Source organism: Mauremys mutica, chromosome 24 (assembly GCF_020497125.1).
Source record: "Mauremys mutica isolate MM-2020 ecotype Southern chromosome 24, ASM2049712v1, whole genome shotgun sequence".
NCBI classification, from domain to species: domain Eukaryota; kingdom Metazoa; phylum Chordata; order Testudines; family Geoemydidae; genus Mauremys; species Mauremys mutica.
In genome coordinates, this window is record NC_059095.1 from 4,851,174 (window position 1) to 4,875,296 (window position 24,123).

At 48.7% G+C, this 24,123-nt stretch overlaps 2 protein-coding genes across 6 annotated transcripts in view; one reads left to right on the top strand and one right to left on the bottom strand.

Annotated features, from left to right (window-relative positions):
* STK11 (serine/threonine kinase 11) overlaps nt 1-5,227 on the bottom strand; it is a 74,139-nt gene extending 68,912 nt beyond the window's left edge. The window contains exon 1 of one of the 2 annotated variants that reach the window (XM_044998342.1): nt 3,983-5,220. In XM_044998342.1, the coding sequence (XP_044854277.1) occupies nt 3,983-4,272 (290 nt within the window). In that variant the 5' untranslated portion in view covers nt 4,273-5,220. Of the gene's footprint in view, nt 1-3,982 lie in introns of both variants that reach the window. The other variant, XM_044998343.1, reaches the window with a different exon arrangement.
* A 1,096-nt stretch (nt 5,228-6,323) lies between these two features.
* The window catches only part of SBNO2 (strawberry notch homolog 2), a 128,716-nt gene continuing 110,916 nt past the window's right edge, over nt 6,324-24,123 (top strand). For all 4 annotated transcript variants that reach the window (XM_044998616.1, XM_044998615.1, XM_044998622.1 and 1 more), the window contains exons 1-2: nt 6,324-7,942; nt 11,618-11,697. The gene's annotated coding sequence lies outside the window, so the exon portion shown is untranslated. The remainder of the gene's footprint in view (nt 7,943-11,617; nt 11,698-24,123) is intronic.

Sequence of the window (24,123 nt, forward strand, 5' to 3'; positions counted from 1 at the left end):
TACAGGATCCCCAGACACCATGCCAAGGCACTTTCACTTGCAACATCATACATTTAGAGTCCTTGGTGTAGCTGGAGCAAAGACCAATAATTGTGCCATCATACAGTGATTCTGTGCTGGGGCCAAACACCCAGCAGAGATTCAACTGGGAGCACTACACTCATTGACACTTCACCTCCAGTAAACACAAGAATGTATGAACAAATGCAAGGCTTCTACAGTTCTGAATCTCCAACTTACTGCTTGTGTCACTCAGCTTTTACTTTGCCATCCAAACTCAGCTATGCTTAAATTTGAAAGCCCAGTTGCGAAGGGCCATATTATCTGCTAAATGTAATACATCCGTGTCAACCCTTATCTTGCTTGAAGGAGCCGTCTGTCTGCATGCACCACTGGGAGCATAGAAAGGGAGAGAGTAGTGTGTGGTGGTCTGGTCCTGATGGCAGAGGAAGAGAGATTTTGCTCTCAAATGGCATTAGCTAACAACCGGGATGCTTTAAGGTTAGATATCTAAAGTCACAGACAGATCAAATTTTTGCCCAGCAGCAGACTGCCCTATGGTTAAGGAGACAAATCAGAAACCTCATCATGTACATTTGCAATAAAATCTGCGAGCCATTCACAACCCTTTGACCCCTCCTCCCCAAAATAGAAAGCAGTGATGTAGGGGTGAGGATGGAAATACAATCCCTGCACTCTATGAACAGCGCATGTCTCATTATGACGAACACAAGAGAAATCTCAAGGCAAGTTAATTTTAGACCCCCCTCAAGGATTAACAAGTCACAATCTCCTTGATCTTATGGGGTCACACACTACAGCCACCTTTGACAACCAGTGTTTAAGGACTATTTCTGATATCCTTTGACATTTTGGGAAGCTGATCCACTATGCAGAGAGAGGCAGTGCTCTCCACTGGGATCGGTTAATTACAAAAAAAAAGTTGTAAGAAATTTTAAGTATTAACTTTTTAATGACTGTTGGGCTGGTGAATGGTGTTAGATCAACATTTATCCCCACGGCAGGTAGAGTACAAGAGAGAGCACGCCAAGCCTCCCTTCCCCCCAGTTATGTGCCTCAACCTCATCTGGAGGGCACCATATCTCTAGGGAGAAGGGAGTTCAGTCCCTGTAGCCCATTCTATCTTGGGCCTCTCTGGTGAGGCCAAAGAGATCAGCTAATGCTAGTCACAGACGTGACTTTTGTGATGTGGACACCTGCCCAATGGGAATTAGGCCAAGACCAAACTTAGGTCAAATCGGCCACTGCGCAGCGATCAGGCAGCAGCAAGTTTCAGGACATACCAAACTGAACCACGTGCAAACTGCTAATCAGGAGGTTAGAGGCTCTGTATCCTAGGTTAACTGCTCAAAGCGATTCAGTCCTTTTTAAGCATTGATGGCGCATATCCAAAGGGACAATTACTCCTCAACTCAGAGCAACAAGGGGGAAGCCTGACTATTAGCTATGGGCCAAATCACGAAGGGTCTGCAGAGCAAACTGCACGTATGCCAACAACACTGGGCCAATCGTGTTCCCACTGAAGTAAACCGTGCAGGACTAGGAGTAGGCCCCAATATTTTTAAAGTTACAGCTCACACTGTAGACAGCACACTCGTTCATTCTGATAGTCTTGGAGTAAGGAAGTGGAATCTTGTCAGGTTGTGTCAGAGATTAGTTTTAGTTCAGAATGGGTATGAGTCCACTTTCTATAACAAGTGAACAGCTCACTGGGGTAATGAGTTTAAATCACATTTAGGTAAGGCTGCTCAAATCGGACTGCAGCAGACTGAAGTTTTAATGGAGTTTGGCCGGACAGCATGACTGGGGACCAAGCCACATTAGAACAGTGTTCGGATGCAGTGCTCTCTGGGGTTAGGTCACTACTGGGATTTGGTCCCCACCCACACTGCCCAGCCAGACCATCCCATATCTCCATATGCTGCCACAACAAGCCTTGGGCACCAAGTTTCAATTGGTGGCAACGTATCACTTATATTGCAGTAGTGCCTAGGCGCTTCTGCTAGGGCAGGGCCCCATGGAAAGCTACGACACTGACTCCAAGTTTGATCTAAAAGTCAAGATGCAACAAGCGGATGAAACAAACGAGTAGAGGAGGGAAAAGGCGATAAAAACAGGCCATTTTAGTACAGTTAGAGCTAAAATAGACCCTTGCTAGAAGACTGAAGTGAAAACTTGACTCCGATAGAGTGCTTTGGAACTGTGGCTAGTAATAGCCAGCTGCAACTGAATAGACAGCCCATGCTGGTCTCAGAAATTAAAATCTCTTCTGGCTAGACTGCTCTGATAACTAAACAAGCTTGATGAAACAGAACAAAAACATCCACAGAGAAGCTAAAAACAGTAAACAGGACACAGGAGATTTCTACATCAAAGTTCCTTTCAGAACAAGACCTCTTTCACAGTCCGTCCTCTCCCCCGCCCCATATTAAGCTGATAGGTTAGTTAAGGGAATTCTTATGAACTTAGAGGGAGGAGCTTCTAAAATAAGTTTTAATTAAGGAGAAGGCAGCCTTTCTGGTCTTTTGGAGACGTTCTTGATGTAACTGTAGAACTTGGTGCAGTGGGGGGGGGAGGAAGAGAAGGGGACAAAGTGACATGCCTCTTGGTGGGAGGACGGGACAAGAAACACACTGCAGGAAACATATTACACATTAACCAGCAGTTTACTTTTATAATGAACTGGACCCAGCACAGCAAAAGTCCCCTGTTTGATTTCATTATTATGCTGTAGCTGAGCCGGTTCACTCTGTACTCTCAAGGTTAGAAGGTAAACCTGGAGAGCTAATCAACAGAAGGCCTAATACACGATGAAGCATCATCCAGCTAATCTTAAAACAAACAAACAAACAAAAACACAACACAAACATCCCTCCAAACCAAAACATGAAGAGTTCACTAGGTCAGGGCTCTACACACAGCATGCAGCCGCTGCAGAGGTAAACATTTTGCAAGTGGTCCTCCTGCTTCAAGATAAGCTGTTGCAATTAATTAATTCTTTTTGGCAGCAGAAGAGTCCTGGTTACTCCAGATAAACAATCATATCTTGCATGGCTATACTGAGCAGTTTGTTGCAGAAAATGCAGTTGTCTCTGAAGGGTCATTGCACATTAAGTATAACATCAAGAAATAGTAAGAAAAATGAACAATGCTTGCTAATGAAACAGAACAGGTTTATCCCTACAACGTACTTTAACTACTTTGCTGGACTGAGCTGTTTGTGCAAACATCTACCAACACAACTTCGCTCTTGCTTAAAGTGCTTTAACCATAGATTTTGAGTGATATTAAAAAAAAAAAAATGGTGGTCAAGTATCATCCCCATTTTACAGATGGAGAAACAGACTGAGACAGAGAGATAAGTGGCTTCCCAAGGTCATACTTATCAATATCAGATCCAGGACTGGACCCCAGGTCTCCTGATGCACACTGGGTGCAAATGCACTGGATCATGCTGCCACCTGTGTAACAGGTACCTAGAATGCACCGTCCCTAGGGCACAGGCTATTAAGTGCAACACACACTGATAATACTGTATATGTACATGACTATGCAGAGTTTGTTTTAATTATACAACCTTGGTTAAATCAAGTGAGCACAATGCAATTAGCCATGTGCCTCTTTTGTATAAGACTTTAGAAACTGAGGTTCTTTCTGCTCTGTGACATTAGGGAACCCTTAACATGCCAATTTTTACACAAGTAGAAACATTTGCTCCACCATGTCTCTGAGATGAATTTTTCTTTCCCTGTTCCCCACTGCTGTGCAGTATTTGAGAGCCACTCTTCACCCCAGAGTTGGTTGCATTTCAAGGGGAAGCAACTCTCGCATGTATATAGTTCATAAATCTCTTTCAAAACATAAGACTACACACAGTGTTGTACAAAATACAGAATGCCAGCTGGAAAATACTGACCAAAGTTTACCTTTTGATTATTAGCTACAGGAATCTCATACTCACTTTTTAACATTTGCCTCCCCATTGGGGATCCTGCGGAGTTTCTTCTTCTTCAGGATTTTGACAGCTCTCCTACAGAGGGTTTCAGAGTCCAACATCTCCTTGACTTTGCCATAAGACCCTTCTCCAAGTAAGTCCCCCATTAGGTATTTGCCAATGAGCTTGGCCCTTTTGCGCCGTGGCTGGTAGATGACTTCCGTGGAGTCAATGCGATGGATGAACGTGTCCATCCCCACAGACATCAGTTCACTCTCTGCAAACATACTCAACTCCTGCGGCTCTTGCACATCCATCCTGGATTAAGTTCCTTAACCTGTTTTCCTTAAGTGCTCAAGGTTTTACTCCGGTTCTTTAATTTCCAATGCTCCCTTTTACTCCTTCTTGAAATAAAAGTTATCCAGAAGATTGTACGAACGTTAATTTAAAAAAAAACACTATGAGCTGCTTCCAGCCAAGGAGGGTCCTACAAATTCCAGTGCCTGGTTCCAACAACTCAATGTCTCGTTAATAAAAACAAAAAAGTCTCACCAGGTACTTTCTCAGTTTGGGATTTGTTTTACTTTTGACCTGATCCCACCACTTGTGTTCTTTCAGGTCAGCTTGCTCTCGCCTGACCTTCTACTGGGTTGCAAATTGGTTCTTAAGTGCTAGGTCATCCTCTAGGACTTTAGAACCACAGACAAACAAAAAGATGGTCAAGTCTCTTTCATGACTTTCCATTACTAGCAGATCATGGCTCCCAATTCCAAACTGCGAATTGCAGGGTCATTTACTCTCCCCTGCCACCCTCACCTCCCAGGTATAAGCTTGGATGATTTTCTCAGCCGTCGGGTAGCTGGAATGAAGTTTCTTGGAAGGCGTTTTCAACACCTATTCTAATTTCTTCTCTTTCCCCCCCAATGAAAGTTTGAGGCCTTGTGCACCTATCAGAATCTCCCAGGGGCATCCTTCAACCACTTGGATTGTGCCTGACACATGATGTGTCACCACCACTGGTCCAGGTGTCAGGTAGGCAGACAACACAAATCCTACTAAAACTTCACCCAGCCCGTCCACCCCTCCTTGAAGTGTGATAGGAGGAGCGGCCTCTTTCCCCCTTACAAGACCCTGAAACACACCCTTAGTGAGAGGTCACTCAGGAAATGCTAATGCTGCTGAGGCTTTTCTTCCCATTTACAACCCCCCAAGCCTCCCCACAGGTGTCAATCAGGAAGAACTGATCCAGCTAATTTCTTTCCCACCCCCCGCACTGACACCACACAGCAAACACCCCCCCCCAAAAAGGGCCAAAAAATGAACTCTCCCAGTACACCCAACCCAACAGGAGTCAAAGGGAGCTGACCTCCCCCAGCCAACCCCAAGAGGAAGCTGGCCCTTACCCCTCCCAAACGCACCCAGCCTCCCCCCTTCACAGGGGATCAGTCGCGGGGGAGTGCACCGTACCCCTTTGCAGGACTCCCCCCCCCGGCAGGAGATCAGTTAAAGGGGGAGCTGGCCCAACCCTGACCCAGAGGTCGGAGGGAAGCTGCGGTCACTTGTTCTCTCCCTCAACGGCCTCCCCTGAACAGGGGGCCCGGCTCCCCCTACCCAAGCCGGAGCTCTGCCGGGGGGGGCCCGGTCCCCCTGCACGGCCCAAGGGGACCCCCCTCAGGGGGCACCCCGCAGCCGCCTCTCCCCCCGCCCTGTCCCTGTTGAGGGGCCCCGGTCTCCCCGCTCTCCCCACTCCCTCCTCACTTCCAAGCGCTCCGGGCCGCCTCGCCCCCGCCTCCTCCAGCCGCCGCAGCTAACACGCCGCCGCCATTTTGTTTACCTCCCTCCCCCCCTCTAGCTCCCGTCCCGCTGCCTCCCCTCCCCGCTCCAGGGCCTCACGCCTCCCTAGCGACCGACGTGGCCGCCCATTGGCTACGGCCTCAGCCCCGCCTCCGCGCTCTCCTCCTCTGATTGGCCAGTGCGGGTCCACCGGGTTTCCTTGCTTCCGATTGGATCGTTTCATTTAGCGTTCGCTCCCCACCCCGCCTCCGGCTGCAGCGGAGGGTTTTAATAGGCTGGGAGAGGCCTTCACTCATACCTGTGGGGTGGGGCTCGCGTGGTGGCCCTGTGAAATGACAGAGCGCAGAGGGTAAGGGTCAGAGGGTAAAGGTGAGAAGGATGTGGGTATTGTCTAGAGAGACAGGTGGGCTGCCCTCCCCAGGGGGCTGCCTGTAGGCTGCTGGTCTGGCCTGGCCTGGCCTGGCCTGGGCTTTGCTAGATCCCTGGCCTGCTGGCTCTCCCCATCCCGCCTCACGCAGGCCTGCCCCATATCCAGCCACCTTCCCTGGCCAGCTCCAGGGGCAGGGGCAGGGGCAGAACCCGAGCAGGGCCGAGGTGATGCTGGCAGGCAGAGGGAAGCACGTGGAAGCGTTTGTGGCCTCTGAAGATGTACACCCTCCGTTGGGAGACTCAGCACCTGGGCTAGGCACGCTGCTGGATTCCCCGCTGGCCTATCGCATAGCAGCGTCTGCACATAACACTTTCAATCATCTGCATTCGGCTCTGTCCCAGCCTGGTGGATGATGACCAGGCCTCTGTTATCCCACCTACCTCTGTCTGGACTATAGCAATGCAACACTTGGCGTGAAGCCATCAGCCCTTAGGAACTGCTGGTTAGTGCAAAACACTGCGGCACATCTGATCAACAAGGGGTACTGCAAGCACCTCAGACTTGTTCTGTGCTTTCTATGCTGGCTTCTTATAGAATATTGAGTGAGCTTCAAGGCGCTCCATGGTCTGGCACAGGGTAGCTAAAAGGGCCTAAAGCTCTGAAGTGAAAACCGTGGTAACACCTCTGCTCCTGTGGCACAATGGAACTTTCCACAATAAGGGTAAAGCACGTCTGTGCAGGAGACAGAGCTTAAAACGAGTGCCTTGTTTTTAAAACCCTCCACGGAGTTGCTCCAGCCAACCTTACAAAGGTTGTCTCTCTATATTTCCTCCCCTTTTCCTGCTGGCTGGCTAAGATTGAACTCATCTGTTCCTCCAAACAATCTGGCCACTGTTGGTGTGAGAGCCTTCTCCTCTGCGTATCTCACCATCTGAAACGCCCTATATGCTTTTGCAATAATTATGCATATGAACATAGGTGCACAATGGAACACACTTGTAAGGCACTTTCTTTTTAAAATGTTGTCCTATAAACATCCTAAAATGTCTTTGGGACCAGTGTGATAACATCAAGGTACAGTGTGTAAATAGGATGGCCAACCAGCCAGCCAGCAAGTCTTTCAGTAGCACAGTCAGTGTTGGTACTCTCAGTCCAGGGCTGAAAGCCATGTGCCATTCAGCTCAGGGAAAGCTTTGTTTAAGTAACGTCTAAAGGCCTGATTCTGCTCTCACGCTGCTGTAGGTTAGGAGTAACTACACTGAAGTCAGTAGAATTACATTGGCATGACAGGGGAATCAGGCCCTTAGGATTCAGCCAATAAAATGCATTGTGCTGCTGGGATTTTTGTCCTTTATCATGTGTCTGATTTACATATGTAAATTACATATGTAATTAAAATAATAGCCTGGCGCTGTAGACCAGAACCCCTCCATGGACAACCTAGGGACCTCCACTCTTCTGACTGCTGTGCCCTGGCTCAGTGGCCTGTAGATTGGTCTATGCCCTGCCAAGAGGGAGAGCCAGGCACTCTGGCTTCATGAGCTACAAGAAGGTGGGGAGGGCGAGAGCGCTGGTACTGAGTCACCTGGGGTGGAAGAGTGCTTCGCATTGCTCGGAAAACATCACTTGCTGGCTGCTCGGGAGCAGGATGAGTTCCTCCAGTGCTCCCAGGTGAGGGACAGACAAGCTGAGGTGAGGATTTTATACAGGCAGCAGGAGGGAAGAAGAAGATCATCTTCAGGCAGGGCAGCTTTGACCAGTGCGACCAGCACCCCAGCCTCCATGGAGTCCATCCATACATCCTCTAGCTACCAGGCACTCAGGTAAGAATATCTGACCAGGCAAGTACAGAGTCGGGGTGAGAGCCTAATCCTTTTCCTTTGACAACCTCTCTTTTTCCCCTCCCTGGTGAAGAGGGATCTCACCTCCCTCCTCCCCACTCGAACAGCCAAAACCATCCTAACTCTGCCCATCCCAAGGCACCCTGCCACTCTCTTTACTTTGCCTGTGGTCATTGACAATATTACGCACACAAAAATACCCTCTCCTGGCAGGCGTTGCATGTCTCTGCTCAGGAGCAGTTGGCATCAGCCACGCGAGTCCCAGCTAGAAGGACCGTTAGCGTGTTCCGATGTGGCAGTTTCCTTGTTCAGCACCAGTTGGTACCTCTCAGCACTGGTTTATTGACTGGCCCACTTCCCTTCCCTTCCTTCCTGAGGCATTGTACTGGTTGGTCCTCGGCCCAGCCGCCTGCAGGGAAGCTGCCCTCCGGGGTGCGGGGTCCAGCTCTTCCAACACCCTAGAAGGGAAAAGCAGGTGAGAAGGCTGCTCCCCCAACCCCACCCCTGTTAGGAATGGCGAGCGGCTTGGCACTGCCTGTTTTAAGCATGATGCAAACTCCCTCGAGTCCAGATGCATCTTCCCCAGGAACCTGTTCTGCTGAGCTGTACGTTTGGTACTAAATTTAACCTGTGTAAAACCTCAGCAATGCATGCAGGGGGTCTGGTTACAGCGGCTCACTCAAGCAGGATACACTTTCCCTCCTCTCCTTTCTAATTCCTGGCCTGTCCTCTTCTTTCTGCTTTTCACCAGCTTGATCCCTCTTTTCCGTCTCTCCCTGCTTCACTTCACACCTCCGCCCATTCCCTGTACTCTGCTGTCTCTACTCTCTGCCAAATACTCCTGATGTGTCTGCTTCAGTTCCAGCTCACTCAGCCTAGTATTTTGCTCAGGGCACTGTCTTTTCACAGCGTCTAACTGTCTCCATTCCCCCTTCGGGATAATCTTGGATGGTAAATAATTAAAGTATAATAATAATAATGACAACAGCGCAACACCTTTCGACACAACGCCCTCCACAGATTGCATGCATGCAGGGAATGCTTCATCAGCGTCTGAAATGCAGCCACATTTGCGGTAGAAGGCAGCAGCTTGTTAACAGCATACGATGCTACACAACAGGAAGTGAAGAAGAATTCTGTATCTGATTTTAAATGCAAATGGGGAAGGATTTAGGTCAGCAGAAGTTAGTTACCTAAGTTGGAAACTGCCCTGGGACACGAGAGCTCATGAATCATAACCCTACAATTCCTAAAAGCTTCTGGTGATCTTTATTATCTTCACATGCTTGGGACCTTGGTTTTAAATTTCATTCAAAACCAAGCGCCTCCTATCCCTGTACAGTAGCATTGATTCAGCACAGACAGCGGGAAGAGCGTCCCAGGCTGCATCCCCCACACCACTTCCTACAGCACCTTCTTTAATTCGTGGAGGTCTCCTGTCTTCATACTGCCTGGCCTGACCCTTCTCAGCATGGGAGAGCTGTAGTGATCCTGTTAGGTAAAAAGCAAGTCCTTACTCACCTCTCCAGCACCCGAGTTCGTGCGGAGTTGGTATGGGGCTCACAATCTGTCAGAGACCAGACACCAATTCGTTAATCACTATCCTTATCTTAAAAGGCTTCGGAGTAAGTGTGGCAAGTTTATTAGGGGTGGGCATCAATATTTATACACAGAAGTAAACAAAGTGATTAACAGATCATAATGGTCATGCATAATCAAACAAGATTCTACAGGATAAAACAGGTTAAAATGTAAATTTAAAAAGACAAAAGGGGAGATGGCTACTTAAGGGGAGGGGGGGTGTCATGAGTAGTTCGCAGGTCAGAGCTTTGATTAAAAGTTTCAGACAGAGACATCAAGTCTGGGTTAAGTTTAAGCTCATCAAAAGTTCAGACTCAACAATCCCAACACATGGTGTTACCTCTGCTGGCTCTGGTGTGGGCTAGTTTTGTTAGGAAAGTTTGAGGGTCTTGGGGCAGCACAAAGAGCCAGCCAACTTGCATGATTTTTACCATGAATCGTACTATTTTGGGGGTTTTCTTAAAGCCACCAGCTGCTGGAATTGGGTGATCTTAAGAGCCCTCAGTATCATTGTAGGGCTGGGATGATGGGCCGGGAGCAAGATGACTGCTTAGAGTGCCACTACTTTATAAAGTCCTTTGATTGTAAGCTCTTTGGGGAAAGGACCACCTTTCTGTTCTGTGCCTGAACAGCACCTAGCGTGCTGGGGTCTTGAGCCATGGCTGGGACTCCAAGTGTTACCGCAATAATGTAAGACAAAAGCCCTGTGTATGGAAAACAAAGCACTTACTTCCTTATCTTTATCCTGATGTCCACAACAATGAACATGTGGATTAACCCTGGCTCAGAGACTGATGCCTAGTGATGGACATTATTTAGCAATCAGAAGAGACTGGTGGGGGCAGGGGGGGATCGGATGGCTCAAGGATGCTGATACTAGGCTACAGAGCACTTCACCTCTAAGTCACTACTTCAACTCCAGCTCTGTCAGCACTGATCAAAAGTTACTGTCATCTGAAGGCTGCCTTGGGAAATTCCAAGGGATTGGCTGTACCTCTTTGATATTGATTAGCTGCTTTTAATACAGGGGCATCAGCTCATATGTCATTGGGATCTCCTTAGCGATTTCCATTTGGGTCAGTGCGGATCAATGTTTTTGGAGTCTGGTCTGGAGAATGACTATGAAACCACATTTCACACGTCTAACAGCTGCAAAATGCAGACAGGATCTGAAATGATGTTAACTTACCATCTCGAGACATGGTTTTGAAGTTATATCGTTTAGAAGATAGATGGATTTTGCTTTAAGATTATTTACAGCTACCGTTACTCCGATATTTTTGAGTCCCACTGAGTGCCGCTTCACTAAGAAAATCTCTTATTCAGCAGGATCTTCAAATGTGTGGATTTTCTTCTTTCTATTGTAATTAACAACCTGCCATCATTGTAGATGAAAAGGATTCTGTGGAGACAAATGCAGTTATTAGCCATGTTACTAATAACACTGAGCTTATTTATACAGGCATTTAAAAAAATCACATTTACTTTTCATTCTGGATGCCGTTTGTCTATTATTTGTATAATGTTCCCAGCCTCCTCACCCATTTGTCAGCCTCTCTTGCAATCTCCAACTTATCTTGTCATTAATCATGTTTATGGTTTGGTTTGTGGGGTCAACCAAGATCAGGACCCCGATGCATTAGGCGCTGGACACACACAGAATAATAGATAGTCCCGGCCACAAAGCATTTACAATCAAAATCTTGTTCACTGTGTTTGTACAGGCCCAGCACAAGAGGTCCTAGTCCATGGCCAAGGCTTCTAGGCACTATGATAATACAAATAATCAATAATAATCAATATTTAAAACAGACACAGGGTGGGGAAAGGGATAGAGCATACAAGCAGAGTGGTCAGTGGAATGGCAACAAATGCCAGGTTAGTTCCGTGATTTTTTAAAATTTTTTATTTCATACAGCCCCCCATGCATGGTCTGACCTTCCTGACCTCTCCCACAAGGCTCCACTTCATTCACATTTAAGCCCTCTTAAAGACACACTTCAGCCAGTCATGTTGACATATATAAATTGCCTATTGTTGTTCCCTTTCCCCCTAACCCCGTCTGTTTGTCCTTAGATTGTGAGATCCTTAACACAGGAGTCAAGCCACCCCTTCTGGAGTGTTTTGAAAGTGCCTGGCACACCCTGGATGTAACTGTGAGTAATATTACTACCTAGCTCTTAACTAGCACTTTTCATCCATTGATCTCTAGGCACTTTACAAAGGAGGTCAGTATCATTCTTCCCCCATTGTGCAGATAGTGAAACTGAGGCATAGGGAGATGAAATAACTTGCCTAGTTTCTCTCACTGCACTCAGCACAGGCAACTACAGTATACAGTTCAGTTTAATTTTCTGTTCCTAGTCAGTTTCACATCCCTCCCCCCTTCTGTACTAGCCTGATGGTGGATTCCTAGTCAGTTTCACATCCCCCCTCCCTTCTGTACTAGCCTGATGGTGGATTCCTAGTCAGTTACAGACACATATATATCCTGGTTCTCCCCTAGTGCCCAGGTGGTAGTGTATTTGAGTTCACAACACTAAGGGGACGGTTTCAATAACAAAAAGATGGATTTAAATTTAAGCAAAACATTCTGAAAACATTTCTGTCCCTATTGGGTTTTTGTAAAACACTACCCCCCTTCCAGTCCCCCTAAGCCAAATGAAGAGTGGCCCGTTCATTTGGATGCTGCTGACTGAGGCCCGATTGGAGCAAAGCACTTGGGCGTGTGCTTAAAGATAAGCATTGAAGTCAGTAGGACTTATGCATCTGCTTAAGTGCTTTGGTGAACTGGAGCCTAAGAGGACAGAATCCCATGAATTTGTGTGCTGGCAAAGTGAAGCTCAGGAAGAGAGAGTGTTTGTATGGGAGTTGGATGGTCCCTAGCCTCTGTTTGCCGGAAGCTGGGAATGGGCGACAGGGAATGGATCATTTGAGGATTACTTGTTCTGTTCATTCCCTCTGGGGCGCCTGGCATTGGCCACTGTTGGAAGACAGGGCTAGATGGATCCAGTATGGTTGTTCTTATGTTCTTGTGTAGCTTGCTTAGTACCATATTGCTGACAGCTAACAGCGTTAGAATAGGGGTAACATTTTCATAAACACCTACGTGATACAGGGCCAGATTTTTAAAGGTATATATGCACTTAAAGATGCAGTTGGGCACTTAGTGGGGTTTACAAAAGCATCTGCGTGCCTGACTCCCAGAGAAATCAATCTTTACAAATCTGGCCCCTTCTGCTTATATTTTAATGAGGGGATTTGCACCCAGGAAGAACATTCATTCAAAGAGGGGTATAGAATAAATATCGTCAGGAACAAATTCTTCCATAGTGTAACTCTTTAGTGGAGTTACACCAGGGATGAATGTAGTTTATGTGGTTCTTTTAAGGATGTGTTGCTTATTCCACATTCTTTCCAGATGCTATCATTTGCTTCTGGTCAGTGGTTTACAAAACGCAAGAAAAAAATGTTGAAATCTTCCCTACTTTGACACGCACAATAGTTTCATTTGACGGAGTGAAAGACTATTTTAGGCTTTTAAGAGCCAGTTCTAAAATCCCCAAGTAGATTTCACACTGGGTTTGCTTTTGACCATATAAGCAAGATTGGCTTGTATTTACTTTTGTAAGGGATCTATCCGCTCAGATTAGATAGCTAGAAGGATATGCATAGGGATGGGTGGATGGATATCGGTAGCTAGATAGATACATAGGGTGATACAGCCTTGCCAACTTTCATTATTTTATCATGGGCCTCAGATTATTTGATATTATTCTTAAAATCCTAGCTCTGGGAGTCATGTGGCTACATGAGAATCTCAGCTTTCATTAAAAAAAAGTAGGTTTCTAGCCTTTGTGCTTGCAGAGAAAAGCTTGAAAATGTTATAAAAACAGAAGTAAATAAAATGTACCCCAAATATAATTTAAAAAAAGTCTCATGATTTTTAAGCCAATCTAATGATTTGGTTGCCTGAAGCATTTCATAGCATGCCCTGAGTGTAGTGAGATTTAGGGGTTAGTTGGGCAGACATTACAGTGTTCAAAAGGCTCCTCCCGGGGGGAGTGACACTACTACCCATGTTATATCGGGGAGGACACAAGCGCTGAGCAGGATGAGTTCAAACAGCTGCATGAATGATCTCAAAAATAGTGATAAGGATCCCTATGCGGTTACGTGCTAATTACTTACTAATCTGGAGATCTGATGAAAGAGAGGAATCTGTTGCAGTACATTAAGAAAAGTTGCTTACTAAGATTTCAAAAAGATTCGGATGCTTAGATTATTAAGAACAGCATGTGCCGTGACATGTGTAAGGATACGAAGTTGCAAGTATTCCTAAATCCTCATGCTTCATTGTGTAATATGGTTGTTAGCAGGGGTCAGGAAGAAATTCCTCCCTCTTGTCTCACAACTGTGGAGTGGATCAAGATCATGGCTGGGAGTCAGGAGACCTGGGCTCTCTTTGTTGACTCACTGTGTGTCCTTCAGCATGTCACTTCCCCTCTTTGCACCTCAGTTTCCCTACATGTGAAATAGGGTTAATAATACCTTTGTAATGATAACTGTTTGTATTATGATAGCACCAGAGGACCCATCTGAGATTGGGGCCCCATTGTGGTAGGCACTGTGTAGACTCACAGTGAGAGACAGTCCCTCCCCCAGAGAGTTTGTAATCTCAATAGACAAAGGGTTGGAGAAAGGGAGGATTATAATCTCCATTTTACATCTGGGGAATTGAGGCCCAGACCCACAAAAAGTATTTAGGCTCCCAACTTCCACTGAGCCTAAATACCTCTGTGGATCTGGCCCAGAGAGATTATGTGACTTGCCCAGGGTCACACACAGAGTCTGTGGCAGAGCCATAATCATAGACTATCAGGGTTGGAAGGGACCTCAGAAGTCATCTAGTCCAACCTCCTGCTCAAAGCAGAGCCAATCCCCAGACAGATTTTTACCCCAGTTCCCTAAATGTCCCCCTCAAGGATTGAACTCACAACCCTGGGTTTAGCAGGCCTATGCTCAAACCCCTGAGACCTGAACCCAGCTCTCCTGAGTACTAGGCCAGTCCCTCAGCCCCAGGCCCATCTTTCTTAGACTAGGTTCTACTGCCTGCTGAAGCATCCAACGCTGCCTACTGCCAGAGGCTGGCTAGCAGACCAGGGTATTACCACCTGTAGTTACTATTATCTGTAAAGCAGGGAGTGGGAAAGCACTTTACAACCCAGTACAAGTCCTCTGTGGGCCCAGAGCTGTGAGGTGCTGAGTGCCCGCAAATCCGCCTGAAGTTGATAAGAAACTGAGGAGTTATGGCACCAAGGATGTGGCAGAGACTGGATGTAAGCAAGTCATGTGACTGCATGTTGCTGAGGTTCGGCAGCTGTTTTGTAGCTCCGGATGACATAGGGCTAGATCCTCATCTGGGCTCCATCGATGTAGCGCCAGTGCCTTCAGTGGAGCCATGCTGATTTACTAGGTGAGGGTCTAGCCCAGAGGTTTTTTGTCGAGTGTATTATAGACAATGAAATGCCTTACAGTAGCAGCCCTTACATTCCTGGCAGGTATCACTGTGGGGGACTGGAAGTTCGTTTTCCCTCTATCTCCCCCACCTTGATCAGGGATTTCATTGAGGAGGGGTATTTCAGTAACCGTTATTAATTTAAATCGTTTGCTCTGCAGCTGCTCTGCCCACCCGATCCCCGGCATATTTACTCAGTGGGCTCTGTAATCCCCCGCAGCAATTTCATCTCCTTCAGCACATGTTGTGTCAAGAATTTCCCACTGTCCCCTTGGGACTGAGGAAGGACAGGTGATCAGCAACCATTCCCCTTATCTGCTGTTAGCCTGTAGCCCTGCTCCCGGTAGTGTTAACATTCTTCCACTAGGTGGCAGTGCAGGCACATGAACAGGACACCATGCTGGTGGGCCCACATGGCCAACATTTTCAGAAATGGCTACTGATTTGAGGGCCTGACTTTTTGGGTGCCCAGCTTGAGATTCCCCAGGCTAATTTTCAGAAAGTGCCAAGCAGCAAGAGCTCCCATTGACTTCAGGTGGAGTCATGGGGCTCACTGCTTCTGAATGCCAGGCCCTAAGTATGTATGTCTCAAATTGACCACCCCAAAATCTGGTGGTATTAAGGTGACCAGATATCCCGATTTTATAGGGACAGTCCTCATTTTTGGGTCTTTTTCTTATGTAGGCTCCTATTACCCCCCACCCCTGTCCCGATTTTTCACACTTGCTGTCTGGTCACCCTAGGCGGTACGGTCATGTCATCTCTGGGTCTAGGTTAAAAGTCAACGTGAGAGGCAGAATCACCCTACTGCCATTTAAGGGGTGCAGTCACCCAGATCTGATCATAGATTCTAAGGCCAGAATAGACCATTGTGATCATTTAAGTCTGACCTAACACAAGCCATAGACCTGCCCCAAAAATATTCCTAGAGCAGGAATAAGGCCATATGGCCTTACAAACTATATGGATTAATTTCAGTCCAAATTACGGTAATAGGCAATCCTACCACACACTTTTGTGCCATCTCTCATCAGGCCAGGTTTTTTCCCTTATCAGCGGAGAGGATGGCTGGTTGCAGCAGTGTCCCTGGGCCTGCAGCTAGACATTGTACATCCCAGCCCCAGTGCGCGCACACAGCAGCCAAAATCTCTATAGGCAAATGCCATCAATGAGCATCACCTCCAGCACAAGATCGTGCTGCAGTAAAGAATCAGCTGCAAAAGGAGGCCTGCAGCGATGGGAGATGGACCCAGGCTCTCTGCTTGGCTGGCAACTTCCAGGCAGAGTCCCAGCTTCACAGAGGTATTACTGTTAATACAGGAAGGAAAGGGGCCAGAGCTAAACCCCTGTGTCTTGAGGATTTTAATGGAACCATTAGCTCAGGGTTTGTCTACAATGGAAAGCTACAGTGGCACAGCTGCAGTGTAGACGCTACCTACGCCAGTGGGAGAACCCTTCCTGTCAGCATAGTAATCCACCTCCCCAAGAGGTAGTAGCTAGGTCAATGGAAAAATTCTTCCATCGAGCTAGCGCTGACTACACAGGGACTTGGTTGGCTTAACTCCATGCTCAGGAGGGTGGATTTTTCACACCTTGCAGTGACATACCTGGGTTGACCTAATTTTGTAGTGTAGACCAGGCCCAAGTCTTACCCAAAGCAGTGCCCTTGGGAAGGGAGGCAGTGTGTCTAGCGCAGGGATCGGCAGCCTTTGGCACATGGCTCGTGAGGGAAATCCGCTGACGAGCCAGGACAGTTTGTTTACCTGCAGCATCCGCAGATTCGGACAATCACAGCTCCCAGTGGCTGCGGTTCGCCGTTCCAGGCCAATCGGGGCTGCGAGAAGCAGCACAGTCCGAGGGATGTGCTGGCCACTGCTTCCCGCAGCCCCCATTGGCCTGGAATGGCGAACCGCGGCCAGTGGGAGCCGCGATCAGCCGAACCTGCAGACACTGCAGGTAAACAAACCGTCCTGGCTCGTCAGTGGATTTCCCTGATGGCTGCGTGCCAAAGGTTGCTGATCCCTGGTCTAGTGGTTAGAAGAAGAGCACCAGGACTCCTGGGGTCCACTCCCAGGCCTGTTGCTGACTTGCCACATGATTAAGGCCAAGATCTTTCCCCTCTCTGTGCCTCAGTTTCCTGATCTGTGAATGCTGGGGTAAGGATGCCTGAGACAGGGAGGACGTGAGGATTAATGACTGTCTGGATAGATTTGGAGATCCTTAGCTGGCAGGGAATGCAGAGGGCCATCATTATGAACAGAGTCACCTGCTGAACAGCCCACAACTCCCATTTGCACAGAGCTCCCCGGCTGCTGCCTACAGGACGTCCTCGTGACCATACAAAGCCATGTGTGATTTTCTCCTTATTTGACACCAGTTCTGAAGAGTTGGAAAGCGATCACCCCAGTTCGGGTGAGTGCCGTGATTCCCCTCCCCAGAGAGAGGGGTGGATTCCCAGAAGCAGGAATTGAAAACAATCCATGGCAAAGAAACCTGAGCAGGGAGGCAGGACTGGGGTAGGTCCTCGATGGCTCTGGCTGCAGTTCCATAGCGCTTCCCTATCTGGGTTGCGTCAGCTGCATTCTACTCCCTGTCTGTCTTCTCCCTTCTGCCAGCTGGCAGGAAACAAGCTTTCCTTCCACCCCCAATGAAGCCAGGCCATGCCATCCTCTCTGTCCCTCTCCCCATCAGACAGTGCGGTGTCAGGCTCCCCGTGTAGCCTGTGATGCAGCTGTCCTGATGGCTGGTATTCTTGCTATGGGACTTTCCCAAGTGGGTGCATGCTACACTTACAGGAAAATGTCCAGCACTAACTGCCGGAAATCCCAGAAGTGAACGGAGCTGCCTTAAAGCCATGGAGAATGGAGGCCTCCCGTTATCCAAAGAGCAATGTCAGGACAGCGTTGGAGTCTCCCATACACCATCCCTCACCCTGGTGAAATAGGGCTGGATCCACTGATTTCAACAGGCTTTGGATCATAGAATATCATAGAATCATAGAATCTCAGGCTTGGAAGGGACCTCAGGAGGTCAGCTAGTCCAACCCCCTTCTCAAAGCAGGACCAATCCCCAACTAAATCACCAACAAGGGGACCAATGACTGAGTTGGACACCTGGAATGAGACCCCACCAACTCATGTCACTCAAGGCACCAAACAGCCATCCAATGGGAACAATGTTCAGTCACCGATGACTTGGGCAGTGAACTGTCCCCATGGCCCTCCATTTGTTCTATTGGCAATGCACATCACAGAACAGCAGCAAAGCCAACATTTCCAAGCCAGTAGGGGATGGTTAGCCCAGGGCAGGACCCCGCAGTCTCTCGTGGTCTAACAAGTGATGGTCTCTCTTCCACCATCTGTGGAATGGACAGTGACCGATCTCCTTGAAAGTGCCTTTGCTGGGGGATGGCCACAGATGGAGTTCTCCCACTAGCTTTTGAAACCCTTTGCTGAAAGCTTTAAACAGCTTTTATTATTCATGTCTGGAGAGGAACCTGCTGGGCCGGTTTGGTGTTACCTTCCCGCATCTCACACTGCGCAAGGGAAGATCTCCCTCCCCCAGCCCAGGTATCAAAGAGCGGCTGACGTCTCTCTCACACACATTGCAGTGCAGTCTGAGAAAGCAGCCCTAGGTCTCTGTGGGTCCTTCCGAGCAGGATTCTCCCCACCCACCTTAGTGAAACAAGAACCCAGCCTAAGTGCAGGTCTGGATTGGGGCCACCCCTTGATATCTCTCTGCAGATGCCTCATTCCCACAGCCAGGAGGAGGGTAGGGGAGGAGCAAAGCCAGCTGGGCCTACTGCTCCTCACCCACATGGAAAGTCAGGGGATTTCCAGGCTGTGGAAAAAACAGGAACTGGCTTTGTGTGACAGAGGTTGGGCCTCATCCTGACACAACGGGTCTAAGGGCCTGACCTTACAGCAAACGACTCACCGGAGTAAGGACGGCAGGAGCGGGATTACACAGGGCAAGTATCCTTACCTCCCTGACAGCGGACATGACCCTTGAAGGTGCTGCTGAAGCCAGTCACATGTTAAACCCACCCCCATGCAACTGGCCTTTGTCTATTTCACAGGTTTCTCTCCCCTTTGCATGACAGAAGCAGAGGAGATAGAGCTGGAAGATACTCTGTGGTCCCACCTAGCCCATTTCTTCTTGGCCAGCACATGACGGTCCCTTTCAGCACATTCCCCAGTGCTTGGCCCCAGTCCAGTTTCAGATGTTGCAAGCAACGGGGGTCCTTCCATCACGCCCATGTGGAAGATTTCACCACCACTTAAGGGCTCTTCCTGTAAGGAAGCGTTTCCCAATAATCATTGTAAAAAATCAGCGATGCCACCATTTCACCCCAGTGCTCCTAATTACACCCTCCTGTTGGTTTGTCTCTCTGAGCCTCTCTGTATAGATCTGACAAAGAGCTGCGAAGTCATGCAGAAAGGATGATGGCCTTCCTCTGGAGTTTTCCCCAGATTTCCTAGGACCACAGTTTCCTGTCAGGCCATTTCTCAGTCCAGAGATTTTGGGTGTTCATGAAATAGCCCATTTTGAGAACTGATCTTTGCCTGAGGGACAGGGTCCCTTCTCTCAAGGCAAAGAGAAAGGGAGTTCTCCCTGGCTGCTCCCCACTCCAGTTACCCCAGTGGGAGCAGACCTCGGCACAGAATAGAACAGAAAATACGGCAGATCTCTTGAAGGCAAAACCAAAAAACCACTGAGCAGTGAATTTCTAGCATGTAGGAATTGTCAGACAGGATCAGACCCCAGGTCCATCTAATCCAATATCCTGTCTCTGACAGATGCTACCGAGAAAGGAAAGGGTAAAAATCCCACACTAGACAGATGAACAACAATCTGCCCTCCTCATTGGTCTCATCTTGATCTCCGAAAAGGCGAGGCTGAAGAGTTTAGAAACACCTTCTGGACTCCAGTGCCTTTCTGTCCTAACCCACTCACTGATTTATATGTCCAGCCCTCGGGGAATGATGTCCTTGCTGTCAATGGGGCTCATTAACATTCCTGAAACGAGCACCTCCTAATCTGCCCATTGTGATTAACAGGGACAGTTCAGGGAGAGGTTTTAATTTCATCCGGGCCTGAAGACTCCCTCCATTCTTCATCACAGGAGGAGAAATAGATGGTTGCAGAAACATAGATGGAGCAAGGAAGCACAACAGGGCTAGGGCTGGAGAGAAAGGAAGTCGGTGCCCAAGAACTTGGCTAGGTGTTGAGTGCTGGGGGAGCGAACCAGCTGGGGGGGCTGAATTCCTGAAAGGGTGGGTACAGTGAGAAAGGGGTGGGAGTCAGGGGAGGAAGCTGTAACACACGCCCTCACCACAAGGGAGAAGAAGAACTTCTAGCGAACCGACTTGCGATGAAGATGAAATGACTATTCAGTGGAATGTGCAGTTCCTCACAGCTGCTGGGATCCGGAGCACATCTCTGACCCTCCCAGCAACAGAGGAGAGGCCCGTGAGGTGGCCTGGGCTTGAGTTTTCTCCTTGTGGTGGATGGCTGCAAATGTGAAGATGCATGAAGTACATCAGATCTCCTGTGCTGGTGAAGGTGGGGGAGAGGGACTGTGGGAGGAGGGGTCCCAGATTCTTCCACTCCTCATGGGGGAGACTGCACAGATTTTACCTTTCAGAGTCTAACTCTTTAACCACTGCAGTTTCTTATTCATTATTATTCGCCCGGCAGTAACACCTAGAGGCCACAACCGGGGATCAGGCCCCAGGGATCAGCACTAAGTGCTGCATGTACACACATAACAAAGGATGGCCTTTGCCCAGAGAGCCTCACAATCAAGAATAACAGGGGTCGGCAACCTCAGGCACGCGGCTTGCCAGGGTACGCACCCTGGCGGGCCGGGCCAGTTTGTTTACTTGCTGCGTCGGCAGGTTCGGCCAATCTCGGCTCCCACTGGCCAATGGGGGCTGCGGGAAGAGGCACGGGTGAGGGATGTGCTGGCCGCGGCTTCCCGCCGCCCTCATTGGCCTGGGACGGCGAACCGCGGCCAGTGGGAGCCATGATTGGCCAAACCTGCCGACGCGGCAGGTAAACTAACTGGCCCAGCCCGCCAGGGTGCTTACCCTGGCGAGCTGCGTGCCAGAGGTTGCCAACCTCTGAGTATAAGATGAGACATCAGACCAATACAGCAAACAGCCAGGGGGGAACCCAAGGTAACAGGGAGGTGATTATATTGAATGTCAGAAGTAGTGGTCACAGCACACCAGCTGCCTAGGGATTGTCTATTATGGGAGGAGACCGTTTCATTGCAGAGTAGACTCTAATATTTGTGCTTCCAGTATATGTATTTATTCATCTCTATATTACATTAAACTAAAGAGCTCTGGGACTCTTTAAACTCTTAAAAATACATCTCGGAACAAACAGACTCCAGCAATCATTCTCAAGGGACACAGCTGGCATTCTTAAAGCAGAAGCAGGCAATGTATTCACTGTCTGTCCTCCTAGCTACCAGTGGGGAGAGATCTGCAGTCTAGCAAGGAATCATGTACTGTAACATATTTCTAAGGTGCTCAACTATCCCAGCACTAGCACTGGGTGTGGCATAAGGACCAGAAAAGAATCACACATTAAAGGGATATGGTCTAACAGTCACAGCCCCCATGTTTGGTCCTGGAAAGAAAAGATTTTACAAAGCCAGAAGCTGCCTTGAAATTGTTTTGATGAAATCACAGACAAATGAACCAAGTTACTGGCTATAAACATTCGCCAGCCGCATTAGAATCCCTAGCACAACAAACTCTGTGTCTGGGTCTTAGACGCAGAAAGTGAAAGTGCCCTGAAGATACCGATGTCTTGAGCCTTTCATAAATACATATAGAAACAGAAAGGGAAAGTCACCATCTGGATTACTTCTTGCACTCTGCTCACGACAACTGTTGGTGAAAAATAAGTGAATCATCCTAGGTGTTATTAGAAAGAGAGAGAAATAAACGACAGGGAGGAGTGTAAAGTCCAATTCTTAAACTGATCCCAGCGGGAGAATGCGGAAAGGTAGGTTGGGGGTGCCAGGACCATTTTGCAACATCATGCTCAGTTTCTGAGTGTTTCACTTACTGTTTTTCAACATCCAATTAAAATGTGAACTGGTCAGTTTCAAAGCCTTTTCCCTCTGAGGATCTAGACTCATGTGTCTTGTCACAAGCAGAACGTAGCCAGAATAACTTCCCCAGTGTGGAGAGCTGCAATGGGACAGTGTTGGGGCAGTGAATTCTGGAACAACTGCTACGAATAACGCAAGACTCTAGCCAGCTATTATCTGCCGTACATTTTAATTAGCACTGAAAAGCTGGGAGTGGTCATCTCAAGATGGGCTGGGGGCATCAGGGGCGGCTCCAGGCACCAGCACGCCAAGCGCACGCCTGGGGTGGCAAGCCACAGGAGGCGCTCTGCCGTCGCCACGAGGGCGGCAGACAGGTTGCCTTTGGTGGCATGCCTGCGGAGGGTCCGCAGTTTCTGCAGCTTCGGCGGACCTCCCTCAGGCTGCCGCCGAATCCACGGGACTGGGGACCTCCTGCAGGCAAGCCACCGAAGGCAGCCTGCCTGCCGTGCTTGGGGCGGCAAAATACCTAGAGCCGCCCCTGGGGGGGCATATTGGCAAGGGATGGTGTGTGTGGGAAGACTGCACAGTTTCTGATCTGGCTGTGCCTGCTTCAGGTGAATTGATCCTCCTGGCCGTGTCTCTCACTCTGGGCTGGCAGGGATGGAGAATGCTCTGCAGGTGGCATGCTCTGCTTCTGGAATAGGAGCGGGGGCTTTGTGTCACTCAGCAGTGGCTGGTGAGGGAACAGAGCTGATAGGCTCCAAGCCCACTGTCCCACACACTTCCCCGGGCTGGTGGGAGAACAGGCTTGGAGTTAAAACAAGGGCTGTATGGAAGCTGACGTGGTGGGGGAGAGGCAAGGAAGTTGAGAAGTTCCGTTATGTTTTGTTGTTCTTAACTCTGGATAAAATCCAGCTCAATAAAATCTGGGCGCATAACCCCCGAAGATATGGAATGGAAACAGATGTCAAGGAAATTGCACATATAGACAACTGAGCATGTTTAATTAAATGCACACTCAGGACTCCCAGGCAGGATGATGAGTGGGAGGCAGGCTGGCTTCCTCAAAGGCTGTTATGATAAAAAATCCTTTTGTTCTCTTTACCTCCTTTGAAGTTAATTTCTTTTGATGGCGATAGAGTGGCTGTTAGATAGTGTTTGGTGGTGGCTGAACAGAACTCTACAAGAGGGATGTTATTCCTGCTGGGGTTCCCACTTAAACTGATCCTGCTCAGTACCCCTCCTGTTTTAGGGTGTGGGTTTGAGAATTTCAGTAGGGCTTCCGGTATCCTTTTTTAGTGTCCTTGAGCCTATTTGGAGGAATTCCTGGTGACCCAGCTGCGTAACATATGAGCTGATGGGACTATGGTCCAGAAAACCCTATAACTTTATATAGAATCCCTTCAATCATCGTTATGACTTTGGGGAGGGGACCCCAGGTGCTAGGAAGCTGGGCCCCATTTTAGCTGCCGCTGTTGGGGTTTCACAGTTGTGGGGGTCAGTGGCTCCTGTTTGGGATGGGCTATCCCTGTTAGTGGGTGTGATGGCTGTTACTGAGGCCCTTCAGCACTAAAAGCATGAGCTGCGACCACTTGAACTAAAGAGCCAAGCCCTTTAGGTGGCTCTGAAACAGACTCAAATCCTCTGTTGGACATAGAGGGGGGAACCTGCAAGATACATTCACTGGTATCTACATTCTACAGGGAAACACTGCAAATGGATGAACTCATCTACTTAGGCTCTCTCTGTGTCATGGACGGTGGGTGAAGCATGGGCACGGGGAGGCTAGTCCCTGGCCTGGCCTGGCCCTTCTGCCTGAGTCCCCTCCTCCCCCAGGCCACCCAAGCACCTTCAGCCCTGGAGTGGCAGGCAATGCAGCCCCAGCTCTGAGGGCCCCCCAGCGCTTGGCAGCCCCAGCAACCCCAAGTCCAGGCCATAGAATAGCCCCTAGTCCAGGCCCCAGCTCCACCCAGCAGGCTTCCCGGAAAAGGA